Source organism: Elaeis guineensis, chromosome 3 (genome assembly GCF_000442705.2).
Source record: "Elaeis guineensis isolate ETL-2024a chromosome 3, EG11, whole genome shotgun sequence".
NCBI classification, from domain to species: domain Eukaryota; kingdom Viridiplantae; phylum Streptophyta; class Magnoliopsida; order Arecales; family Arecaceae; genus Elaeis; species Elaeis guineensis.
In genome coordinates, this window is record NC_025995.2 from 64,983,020 (window position 1) to 64,995,057 (window position 12,038).

The 12,038-nt window shown below is 39.1% G+C and overlaps 1 protein-coding gene across 1 annotated transcript; it reads right to left on the bottom strand.

Annotated features, from left to right (window-relative positions):
• Nucleotides 1-6,112: 6,112 nt before the first annotated feature.
• Nucleotides 6,113-11,293, bottom strand: LOC105034002 (protein NRT1/ PTR FAMILY 3.1). Its single transcript, XM_010909021.4, has 4 exons — nt 11,135-11,293; nt 10,768-10,985; nt 10,100-10,659; nt 6,113-7,103 (listed from the first exon to the last, which is right to left on the bottom strand). The coding sequence occupies exons 1-4, from the start codon at nt 11,229-11,231 to the stop codon at nt 6,230-6,232; spliced, it is 1,749 nt and encodes a 582-aa protein (XP_010907323.1). The 5' UTR covers nt 11,232-11,293; the 3' UTR covers nt 6,113-6,229.
• Between the last annotated feature and the right edge of the window lie 745 nt (nt 11,294-12,038).

Below are 12,038 nucleotides of genomic sequence, written 5' to 3' on the forward strand. Positions count from 1 at the left end.
GAAATTCAATAAGACCAAACTGGCCAGGCAAGTGGGTGGGAGGCTCCCCATAGCTTTTCTTAAACACCAACATAGTTGGCCAGGCCAGCAACGGATCTAATTAAAAAATCACCTATCACACTTTCCTTGATACTAATTGATCTAAAGAATTTAACTTTTGAATTGAAAGTGAATCCTGACATTACAACTTAATATAATTTTTAAGAGAGATTTTGAACTAGTTTCGGCACATCCTAGCTACATCTACATAAAATGTACTCTACATATTATGTAATATGGCATGTAATCACCAATCATACTAGCAATCATATAATCATGCCAAAAATCAAATAAGGGTGCAATTGAAGCCATAACAAATGACAAACTTATCCAAGAAATACAACTAACCCTAATCATATTAGGCATGCATAACATCCTTAACCATACATCGATTTAAGCATGAAGCTACCATGATAATATAAATTTCAAATTATCATAAATTCATAATTTTAATAATTAAAATTTAAAATCATGGTACATATAAAATCAAAAATATTTTTTGAGATTAAAGATCAATGCTAAAAATCAATGCAATATTTTTGGCAATGTATGATCAATAACAATTCTATGCAACTACTTTTCACTTGTTTGATTGAATCAGATGAGGGTGACTCTGGTACCACTGTTGCATTTCGATCACGTAATAAAAAATAATTTTTAAAAATTTTAAAATCAAACAAGTCAATAGCTTTAATAATTAAAACTATTGAGTCGAATCCAAAACCCTAGAATCACCTTACCGATATCGATAAAACAAAACAAGCATGTAAAAAAAAATAAAATTTTTACTTTCACCAAAAAGGATGAAGTGGCATGTTGGTGTTATCCATGAGACTCCAAAGTAGAAGCCCTCCAATAGTGATCCACACAAAAGTTAGCCAAGGTCTTTTCTAACCGATGCACTACCGTAGTCTTTTCTTCTCAAGAATACTGTTGGCTTCGAACTCAAGAAACGAATGCGCCAAAGCCCAATTGCTTCCGATCTTACCACCAAAATGACACTAATAAAATACTCTTCAAATGTCTCACAACTTAGGATTTGATTTTTGCTCCAATACATAAAAAAATCAAACTCTATGGTATACTAGAAACACTTGCTAAAAATCTCACCACCCTTCTTGCAAATTTTGCCACTCAATTTTTCCTTATCTTTTTCTTAGATTTTTTTTAAAATTTTTTCTATGATTCTTATACCCCTTATCTCTAGTTTCAACCCAAAAATATAGCAACAAAGTCATGTGGGACATTCCCTTTAAATAAGAGACCAAGGGACGTGTCATGGGACCAAGGGGCACCAACCTTTGGCGCACCACTTTCTCACATGGTGAATAAATTCATCGTGTAGAATTATGGTAGAAGAGAGCCTTCATATAGAAGGACTCTCCCTCTTCTGCATGCCATAAAAATCTCAATTAATTTTGGTGACAAATCAAAGGAGATCAGGTTGAGAAATAAAGGCAACACGTTAAGATAAGAGTCTTCATAAAGAAGGACTTTTCATCTTCACACATTCAAATGAGTGGGGCAGCATTATTATTTTGGCATGGCATCTAGTGGGTGCAGAGGAGTCCTTCTCCACTTGAAATTATTTCAAGTTGGATAGAAAACCAATTAAGATAGACTCAATCCTATAAGGTCAAAGACAACTGGTCTAGGTTAGCTCAAACACTTTGATCTAAATCAATTTAGGAACTTAGGTTAATACAATGTGCTAGCATATCAAATTAACCTATAAAATTTATATTAAACTCTAATTAAATCAGATCAAAGTCAAATTTCAAAGTGTGTGATCCATTGGGTTTCAAATCTAGCCAGCAGTGGATCAAGACTTTCGATGTAACCCTAATCTGATGAGATTAGGTCACCTGAAGAGTCCAATCAATTAAAACTCTTTCTAATTAATTTTAAAATTAATTTTTTTTAATTTTGATGAGTCCACAAGTCAAGATTAATGTCTAGCAATATGTCATGACTACTTGAAAGATTTAAAATTTTGATGAAAAATTACTAAAATATCCTTCAGTGGCAAGTTACCATGTAATTCAATCTTTAAGTCAAATAATATCCCAGATGAGCTGTGGATATGGAAATATGTCAAACCTAATCAGTTATCTTTATGTATCTCGATCTGAAGGTGATGATTCAGTTGATGATATGTTAGAAACTCTTTTCTAATTATCATCCTGCTTTGACTAAAAACTTCTGAAATCATTGACCTATGAGATCACATAGGATGTTTGCTCCCCTTATTAGGAGTGATTGATCCCTTATTGATCACTCACAATCTTCATGCATACTTCACCACATCTAGAACACCCCATACAAGGATAAAAAAATCAAGTTAGGAAGTGAACCAAAATATAGATCCATATATATAAGGTACCATGGTGATCTCAGGTCAAAGAATCACTTACATAACTTTCACTATAGAATTATCAGTTGACATGTAAATAAGACTCCATCTGATATTCTCTCATAGGTCTATTCAATGAACTAATTTTCTAATGAGCACCCATATCCTTGTGTTAGTGTCACCACACAAGTGGTTGTGAGATCAACCACCATCATTTTTGAGCATACATAGGACATACTAGTCTTACCAGTATCATTGATCCCTAACTTAATAAACCAACGACTAGGTATATTTTAGGTTATGACTATCAAGGATTTAGATCTCACTGGCGTGATCTCATCACGATCCTAAAACCATTGCCCGGACCTATGGGGTTCACTATAATCTGAAAAACAATAAGATGCAGCATATAATGAATCAAAAATATCTATTTTATTAATAATATAAATATCAATTATATGTGTCTGGAAGATAAATTATAATAAACACCTTATCGTATCCCATATGCGATTGGCTTGTAGGGTATTATTCTTTCAAGGATATCATAATATACTAGAGAATGTTATTAGTTTTTTCAAAGAATAGAAATATTTTCGTCATTCAAAATTTTTAAATGAAAAAATAAAACTGCAGACATTAAATGCGTATCGAAAAATGGTTGGACAAAAATGCCCCTTCTATATTATAACATCCTAGGCCATATTATGATATCTTGCATACCGAAAGTCATAATTTGACGCAGAATATCATAATATGTTATAAAATATTATAATTTTCTGAGTCATATTATAATATCCTGCATGTAGGAAGTCATAATATGCTACAGGATGTCATAATTTTTCCTAAAGGGTAGGATATTTTTATCATACAAAATTTTTAAAAGAAAAAAATGAAACTGTAGGCATTAAATGTGCATTGAAAAATGATAGCTATGTAGATCAATCACATAAAACGGTGTGCTCTACATTAGATTTTCTACACTGCATATGGTGCACAAAGAATTTGCCACCTAAGTGGAAGAAAGAGTTGTATGGACAGCTGATTTATTTGGACCAGTAAGATGAGTCATGGTTGGTATGGCCTCTCTATAGGACCAGAGGGGGAGATTGCTGCGATGGTAATACTATCTATGGGTCTAGTTCATGACGAGGTCTTAGTGTTAATTCTACTATGTGCTCAGCCAATGACGGTTTTCTCACTTGTCTAAGATGGCCCATGAGGAAATTTCTTTGTTGAGATAACATGGAGAGATGGTGTTCGTAGGTAAGAGGCCTAAAGAAGATGTTCTTGAGAAAAGAATTTTCAATGGGCTCTCTAGAGCCAAAATCTATGTCAGAAAGCAAAAAAAGAAGGTTTCTTTAACGAGTTTTTTCTAGGTCTGATTGTTGGTTGTCCCTATAGTTGGAAGCTGTCTAGAGCATGATCATTTTGACACATTCGAGGCTTCTGATCTATCTTGGAAGTTTTTTGTGTTAAGAAATTTATCTTTCAAGAGCCTAGAGAGGTAACCTTGTATCTCTTCAGTATCCTGTGATGCATCAAATATAAGAAAAAGAGTTGGAGAGATTGTATTCATCTATTCTGATTTTGTAATAGTAAAATTTTTTTGCTTTGTTTAGTTTTTCCCTCTTGAGGTTTTTCCACATATATGTTAGGCCTTGTGTGTCGGCACTCGATGCGATGCCTCTATAATTTGATTGTTGTATTTTTCCTGGTCTCCTTGTTTTGTTTCTGGTGCAAATGCGCCCTATGGATGTTATAAAACAACTCTATTGGTACCAAGACATGATACCCTAGTTTTAGCCTTGCACAATAAGTGCATAAACAAAATTATTCCTAGTCATGCATGCTGAGTATTTCTGCTATGCATAGTTTTTCTTTAGCTGCATAGTTAGCTCTATTCGACTGCATAGTTTGGGTTTTGATTGCAAGTGGTGGCGGCCTCACACCATCAACAATCTCCACCTAAATTCCTTAAGAGCACCAAAGAGTCAACCTCCATTGAAATCCGTTGGTATCCTTACGTAGGTTAGCTCCCTGATTGTAGAGTATTTAATTATAATTCTCTGATCTTCTACAATGAGAGAATTAATGTAACAGGTTATCCTATAAATAGCATCAACAGCCTTCCATCCTCAAGTATGCTAACTATATCCACCCTTGTCAAACCCCATCAGAAAATTCATTTATATTACTCTCGAGCCAATTCATAGATGGTAAAACACTAAAACCTAAGGTACCTGCCTCACTTTAATCAGATCTATCCACCAGTTCAATGTGCGTGACCTTGAGAAATTTCCAATGCCTCTTTAATTAGATGTACTTTTATTGTATTATTGAGCATTCAAATTTCTTTGACTAGACTAATTTTCATTAATTTACACGACTCTGCCTCTGGAAATTAATCTTAGTCCCTCCACCACTAATTATCTTATGATATCCTCTCAATGTGAGCCAAGGAAAAACTAAACAGTATCTAAGTCCATATCTAGATGAGATGTAGTAGTCCTTTGCTAAAAGGCCCAAACATTGCACCAACATACTTTTACCATATGCATGGAACTATGTTCCAGGGCAAGCAAATTGAAATGAAACGATCGACATATTATATGACGAAGTGATCTACAAGAGATCCCAAGGAAAAGGTTTTGCTAAATTTATCCATCAACTATTTCATATATGACAACGGACCCACATATAGAGAAATATAGCTAGTGTCATGTTTAATTATTTTTTAATGGATCATGTGAAAGTGTGACTTCAAGTCTATAGAACCTTCAATTGGCATGGGCCAGCTCTAATGATCGTTTTGGAGATCTCCCATACGAAAATATCAAGATCCATGCCCCATAAGAAAATGCATATTATCGGGCTAAGCTATCACATTAAGATGTTTTTGGAGCTGATCATTAGTTAATTATACTCGCCCATTTAAAAAGTCATATTGGACGCCTCTCTCCTACTCATGTTATTTTGTTTCTTCTCCGGAAGTTCTGCTCCACACACGGGCGTCACAGTTGCTAAACATTATCTTATTAATCTAAGATAAGAGTTCGATCAAGACAAAGAAGGGAAGGACCAGCGTTCATCAATCATATATGAAAAATTTGTTTGTAAAGGGAGGGAATCCACCCTGATTATATTTATTAATATGGCTATAGTCGATGTACGAAATCATGTATGAAAAATGACAATAACTAGAAGAAAAGCACAAGGAGAAAACAACAACCATACATAAATGGCGTAGGGTCTTGGGCTGGAAGAAGAAAAGGAAAATCCAAAAACGTTTGATCATCACCATCCACAAAAGACAGCCCGTGTCTATCCTCAATCAAATGCTATCATTATCTCAGAGCACGTAATCTACTCTAATCGTTAAAATTGGAGATGGATTCGAACCTTTATATAGTTTAATAATATCCAGATTAAGGGCTCCCTAATTTCTTCTATTATGAAAAAATATGGAGGTAGAGAAGCAGCACATGAATTATAAGTAAACTTTATTTTTTGATGCATAACTTTCAAATTAGCCGATCTGCTTTGTTGTTGAGGAGTCTAATTTCTCTTCGTAACCCGATCTCTTTTCAGAAATTATTATTACCATGCAAACAGTATAATATATATAATACCCTTTAAACGGGCACAGAGCTTAGATTAGTTAGGTGTTTCATCAAAGCGTATACCACTTGTATTAATTTCTTTTAATTTTATCGACTAATGTGATTTGAAACATAGTTGCATTATTTGTTAACGCAATCTGACTTGAGAAGAGGTATATGAATGACCATATGAAGATAGATCAGAAACCATTCACACGATTCCATCACCACCCTCGAATTAAACCTTGCTGGAGAGCTCGACAGCTTCCTCCTCCTTTCGTCGCCGGAGCTGCAACGGTTTATATGTATAGAATTTGGCACATATTGCGTAGTACACAAGATTCAGCAGCTGAAGCAACGTGATGATCCAATAAAAATACTCCAACCTGCCTCTGTTGAGGTTATCCGGCAGCCAGTTGGACCCCCCGGGGCCGGCGCTGTAGTGGTGAACCACAGAGACGAGCATGGTGCTGACGTAGCTCCCCACCGATATCGACATCCAGAAGAGCGCCGTGGCGGTGCTCCGCATGCTCTCGGGCGCCTGGTCGTAGAAGAACTCGAGGTGGCCGATCGAGGTGAAGGCCTCGGCGACGCCATGCAACGCATACTGGGGAACGAGCCAGAAGACGGAGATGGGGACGATGGTGGAGGGGTCGTTGAGGATGCCAGCGGCGGCTGCGGCCGCCTTGCGGCGGACCTCGACGAGGCCGGCGACGAGGGTGGCGAGGGTGGAGATGGCGAAGCCGATGCCCATGCGGTGGAGGAAGGAGATGCCGCGGTCGAGGCCGGTGAAGCGGCGGGCGAGAGGGATGAGGGCGCGGTCGTAGAGGGTGATGGTGAGGAGCATGGCCAGCATGGTGAAGACTGTCATGGAGCCCGGCGGGATGCGGAAGGAGGACGCCGGCGAGAAGCGGCGGTCCATGGTGCGGGCCTGCTGGAGGGAGAAGGTGTACTGCTGGGTGGAGGCGGTGATGACGAGGATGCCGGCGGCCCAGATGGGGGCCATCCGGATCACCGATTTGAGCTCCTCCACCCGGTGCACGGTGCTCAGCCGCCATGGGTTCGGCTGCCGCCGGTCTTCTTCAGTTATAATGGCAGCCTTGTCCAAGAATCTGTATAATTGTATCCATACGGAGTAGCTACATACGTCAAAAGTCGGTCTTCTTGAAATTTTTGTTTCAATACTGTAATAGATGGTAGCTTTCACCCCAGCATTGAATGAATATACGTGCTTATTTTACATGCTTCAACTAGAATGATCTTGGGCTATGTATGGCTTGTTAGGATTACACTGATGCATCTTAATTTCATCTTGTAGAACAAGTATGCAGCTATTTAGGACAAGAGAATGAAACAAACATATCTTTTTCTGTGACATTTATGTGCTAATATATCATTTCTAGTTTGTTCTTTAAATCTCATTAGCATAGTTTGCAGTGGACTGCTCAAATGGCATCATATTTCGACAACTTTCCAAGTTGTCAGCAATTCTACATGTCAAGTATATGGCAAACTTTTCCCTAGCGATTTAAAATTAACAAATCAGATGCGATGAATGATCTCGCATAGTTTGGGTTGAATAGGGGACATGGGATTCTAAATCTGAGCTATCTATGTATTGCAATAAAGTAATAATTGAGTGAAGAATTCTTTCAGGTGGATTCCTTTTCAATTTGGGGTTTGGACTGGAGAGAATAATCTTGACTGTTCTTACATACCACAATGAGCATAATAAAATTCATCCCACATACTATGAAGATTTTATCAATAATAGCTGTCGTATCATACATGGAAGGCCATCATCCCTGGATCTGAACCTCTGAGCTCAAACCCAACTGGAATTAGATTTAGCTAGAATCGAACAATAAGGGGATCACTTCTTCCCTCGGTTGTGAATATTTCGTGCCCATCCAGCAGCCTCAAAACCATCTCATGGTTAATTATCTCATGGGCGAGAAGCAAACAGCCATGACGTCAATGGTCATTGATATCTTGACCACTATGGAAGATATTCTCGATCCTCGTGCCATTTTCGGGACACGGTCTTTCAAATCTGGACGTATAGCGGAGCTTTTTTGTGGATTGTGTCGACCGCGTCAGACGGACAACGTGTACTCACAGCTAACTCCTCGAAAGTCGTGCTGGCCAGTAATCCGTAACCCGGCACGTTTCATTTCAGCGGCAAGTGGGGACTGCCATGCCCCAAGTTGAGCCTGTGGCAGAGAAAAAAAACTCATCCACGGCCCACGGGTGAGTACGAAATCTCCAACCCGGTCTTATAAGGTAGCAGGTGTTGAGCCATCAAAGTTGCACCGAACCTTAGTCCAAAGCGTTTTGGACCGGATGATCAACTCACACAATATAAATCAGTACTGATTGATAGAGAGAGATGCTTTGTAAGGCAGTGATCCTTTGAAAAGGTAACTGAGTAAATAAATAAATAAATCAAAAAAAAATTACTAGGTCAATAAGGTTGTTTAACTTTATTTGGATTGACCACGAATCCACCATCATCTTTGTGATTAGAATTTGTCGTATATATATATATTTAAATTTGAATGAATTTAGATATTTAATCAGACAAAAATATTAGAATTTAAATGATAAAAATATATAATAATTTATATGAATGTGTACTTAATTTTATATTTATCATATATCAAGTAAATCTTAAATATTTACAAAGATCAAAAAAATAAAATAATAATTTTTATCTAATCTTTTGGATGAGGTCATCATTTATAATAATATAATTTAAAAATTATTTAATTAGACTATTTGTCATTTAGATGGAGTGGGACAAGAATAGACATGCAATTTATTATACATGCAGTGGGTAAGGTCATTGTGTTGTACTCCACTCATACATGAGGGGTAGTGGTACTGACGCAGTAGTGACAAATGAGTGGGGATGATCCATGCCGACTTTGCTCTGCTGGACCATAGAAAATTTTCTTTTATAGATTAGATATCAAATCATTTTTAGATTTACTTTTACTTTACAGGTAATAGATGTATATATGTTCGAAATCACGGCAATTTAAATTTGATTGATTAGTCAAGATCATTAATTGCTCTTCTATGTGTTCGGATCCAAATCCTAAACGAGAAAGCATTTCAATATATTATTTCAGAAAACAGTCTAACCAAGAAAATATTGGCAAAAAAAAAAAAAAAAAAATCGGGCAACTTGAGGAAGATTCTGATGATCATGTAAACAAGGTTTGCTTGCTCAAACCTAGTCTAGCTAGCCATAAGGATTAAAATAGTTGATCGCCACATTTAGTCATGTAATAGCAATTTCCAAGAGTGCAAATTGACCAATTAGGATCGAATCCTAAAAAGCCATTAAGCGAACGTGTCTGAGGGATATTGCATTAATCCGTCCCCAACAAGTCGGGTTAGGTTGGACAAATTTTGTTTCAGTGGAAAAGAGTTCTTCTAAGAATCTTCCAAATTTTGGACCTAGACCGGGTTCATCTCGGCGAACCGATTCGGAAAGAAATCATTCGGTGGACGCACAATACATGACTCTATTAGCAAAGGGGAGCAGGGGTTCAAGGCGTCAACTTCCTTGGTTTTTGTTGGTCACATGTCAAGAGCCACCCCCCCTTGTCCCCTTGCACATAATTGCCACCAATCAGTTCTTCCCATTCTTTATATAATTATTATATTTTTATCTCAGCGGCTCCGTCTCTTTCCCTATCTCTTTCCACCATGGCCCCGTGAGTCTATTGGACAGTTTCACCCACCCTAGTGCACCTCGTACCCATCCTTCTATTATTTTTTTTTTTCATCTCCCCATGTACAAACCTGGTGAGCAAAGAGGTTTATCCATGTAACTTAGCTCATTATAATACTAAATGTAAATATCTAAAATAAATTCTTTCCTGTACCACCGACAAGAAACAAGGGAATCTCTTCTTTTCTTTACCTAGTTTTACGAATAAGGTACGCAGATCAAAACATGAGATAGCTTACTATCAATTACTATAACCGTCCCCTATTATTCTATCTTAATATTATAACCTGCCTATATCTTTTATACCAGCTAGGTAGTAGATGGTAAATCCACAGGAGACTGCAGAGAGAGGTAAGGATAACTCACCTCAGTTGTTTGGTGTGCACAAGCTTCCCTGAGAGAGAAATGGGAGCATCCATCTCTTCATTTACATAGAGGCAGCTAGGATCGGAGACCATGGGCAGCTTCCTCTTCCTCACGGCGGCGACCACAACCTGCGCGAGCCTAGTGAAAGGGCTACCAGACGGCTCCAAGCGGCGGTACATCCTGTAGCCTAAGACGAAGGAGACCACCGATATCGCCATGGCGACGGTCGGGATGCCGAGACCCAGACCCCATCCGACGTTGTCCTGGATGTACACCACCACCGTCACTGCCAGGAGCATCGACACGCCCATGCAGAAGTAGTACCAGTTGAAGAAGTTCCACGTCTTGGTCTTCTCCTTGGGGTCCGATTCGTCGAACTGGTCCGCCCCGAAGGCCACCACGCAGGCCCGGATGCCACCGGCGCCCAGCGCGGTCAGTAGGAGCGATACGTAAAGCACTGCGAGCTGCCACGCCGACGCCTCCATGCAATTTTGGTTCGAAGTGCATGGTGGCGGACGGAACTGCGGCATGATGGCCGACACCGTCAGACTAATCATTCCCTGTAAAGAGAATAATACTACCATAAAGATTAGATAGAACTGAAAACTAACCAAAAAAAAAAAAAAAAATTAAAGGAGAAGGGGTACTGCATGCTAAGAGTCTTATACTATTTGGTATATGATCGAGGAGACGGTGACGGCCCAGAAGCGGCCGACGTAGGCATCGGCGAGGAAGGCCCCAATGAGCGGTGTCAAGCTGGCGGTGCCGCCGAAGTTTGTGAGGGTGGTGGCAGCCTTGGCCAGTGGCATGTGAAGCTGTAGCGTTAAGTAACTGATCATGTTAGCCTGGAAGCCAACGACGGCCAACTTCTCGGAAATCTCATTAGCTGCAGCGCGGAAGCAATATTAATACAAATTTTTCAATGAGCAAGAACCAGAACTTTATTTTAAATAGTTTTAGAGCACTCTGGTAGGAGAAAATGGAATCGTTATTGGTAATAGTAGAGATGGAGCGTTGGGCTTGGTGTAGGGTTACCAAAGATGAAGGGCATTGTTCTTATCCCTCCTTTTCTTTTTTCATCTTGGAGGGCATGGTCTCCCTTCTGCTCCGCTCCCTCCATCTCTTCGCTCATAAATCTTCCCTATGCTCCCAAGCTTGTGAGATAGCCTCTAATATATAGAGGTTGGTCACTTCTTTTTCCACTATAATCCTTTGAGCTTCTGGGTGGTATTATAGACCACATGGGCTAGATTTTTAAGCTATTTTTCTCTTAAAAAACAAAACAAAAGGAGAGGCATACAACTTGGAGAACTGTTGACTACGAGTACAATAAAAACAGGGCCCCATCGAACGGTGGGGACAATCCTTTGGTTCATGAATGTCGGCTGGCGCTGTTTTTTTGTCTCTTTGTTCGCATACTTGAGGTCGAAGAACAAACACGCAATGTCCTCTCTCTTTCGTTTGGGGTAAAACTATTGTTCATGGAAAGGACGATGCTGTAAATCAATTGATCTGGGAATCCAAGGCTGGAAGAGGTGACAAGCAGAAGGGGACGGTAACTATTATTATGATTTGAGGACGAGTCCGTGAACCATTAAGGGTGTTTGGTACCCAATTATAGCTATGTTGGTGCAAGCCTAGACCACGGTGTCCATGGTTTCGAGCGCCACGGCGGGAATTGCCTTTTTCTTTTTTTTTCTTTTTGGTTTTAAGTAAATAGAGAAATTGTATGGCAATCCAGGGGACTTGCATGTCTGGCCTGATTGTACTTTGTTAGCCAGAACAGCAAACACAACTAAGGCCAAGCTAGAATGTTCTCCATATTGTGAACTCGAGGGGTTCTGATTGAGACAGAAACGATGGACCAACCACTGCTGATAATGAGTTCTCTCTTCAAAGAAGCAGACCAAGCTGCTTCTCTCTTTGATCTTGCTCCTTC

What these genes read in the sequence shown, in the direction of transcription:
- LOC105034002 (XM_010909021.4), bottom strand. Translation starts at nt 11,231, where the DNA reads ATGAGCGAAGAGATGGAGGGAGCGGAGCAGAAGGGAGACCATGCCCTC. An exon ending in AACAATGCCCTTCATCTTTG is followed by an intron (nt 10,986 to 11,134) that starts GTAACCCTACAC and finishes TCCGCGCTGCAG; the next exon opens with CTAATGAGATTTCCGAGAAG. An exon ending in CCTCGATCATATACCAAATA is followed by an intron (nt 10,660 to 10,767) that starts GTATAAGACTCT and finishes TTCTCTTTACAG; the next exon opens with GGAATGATTAGTCTGACGGT.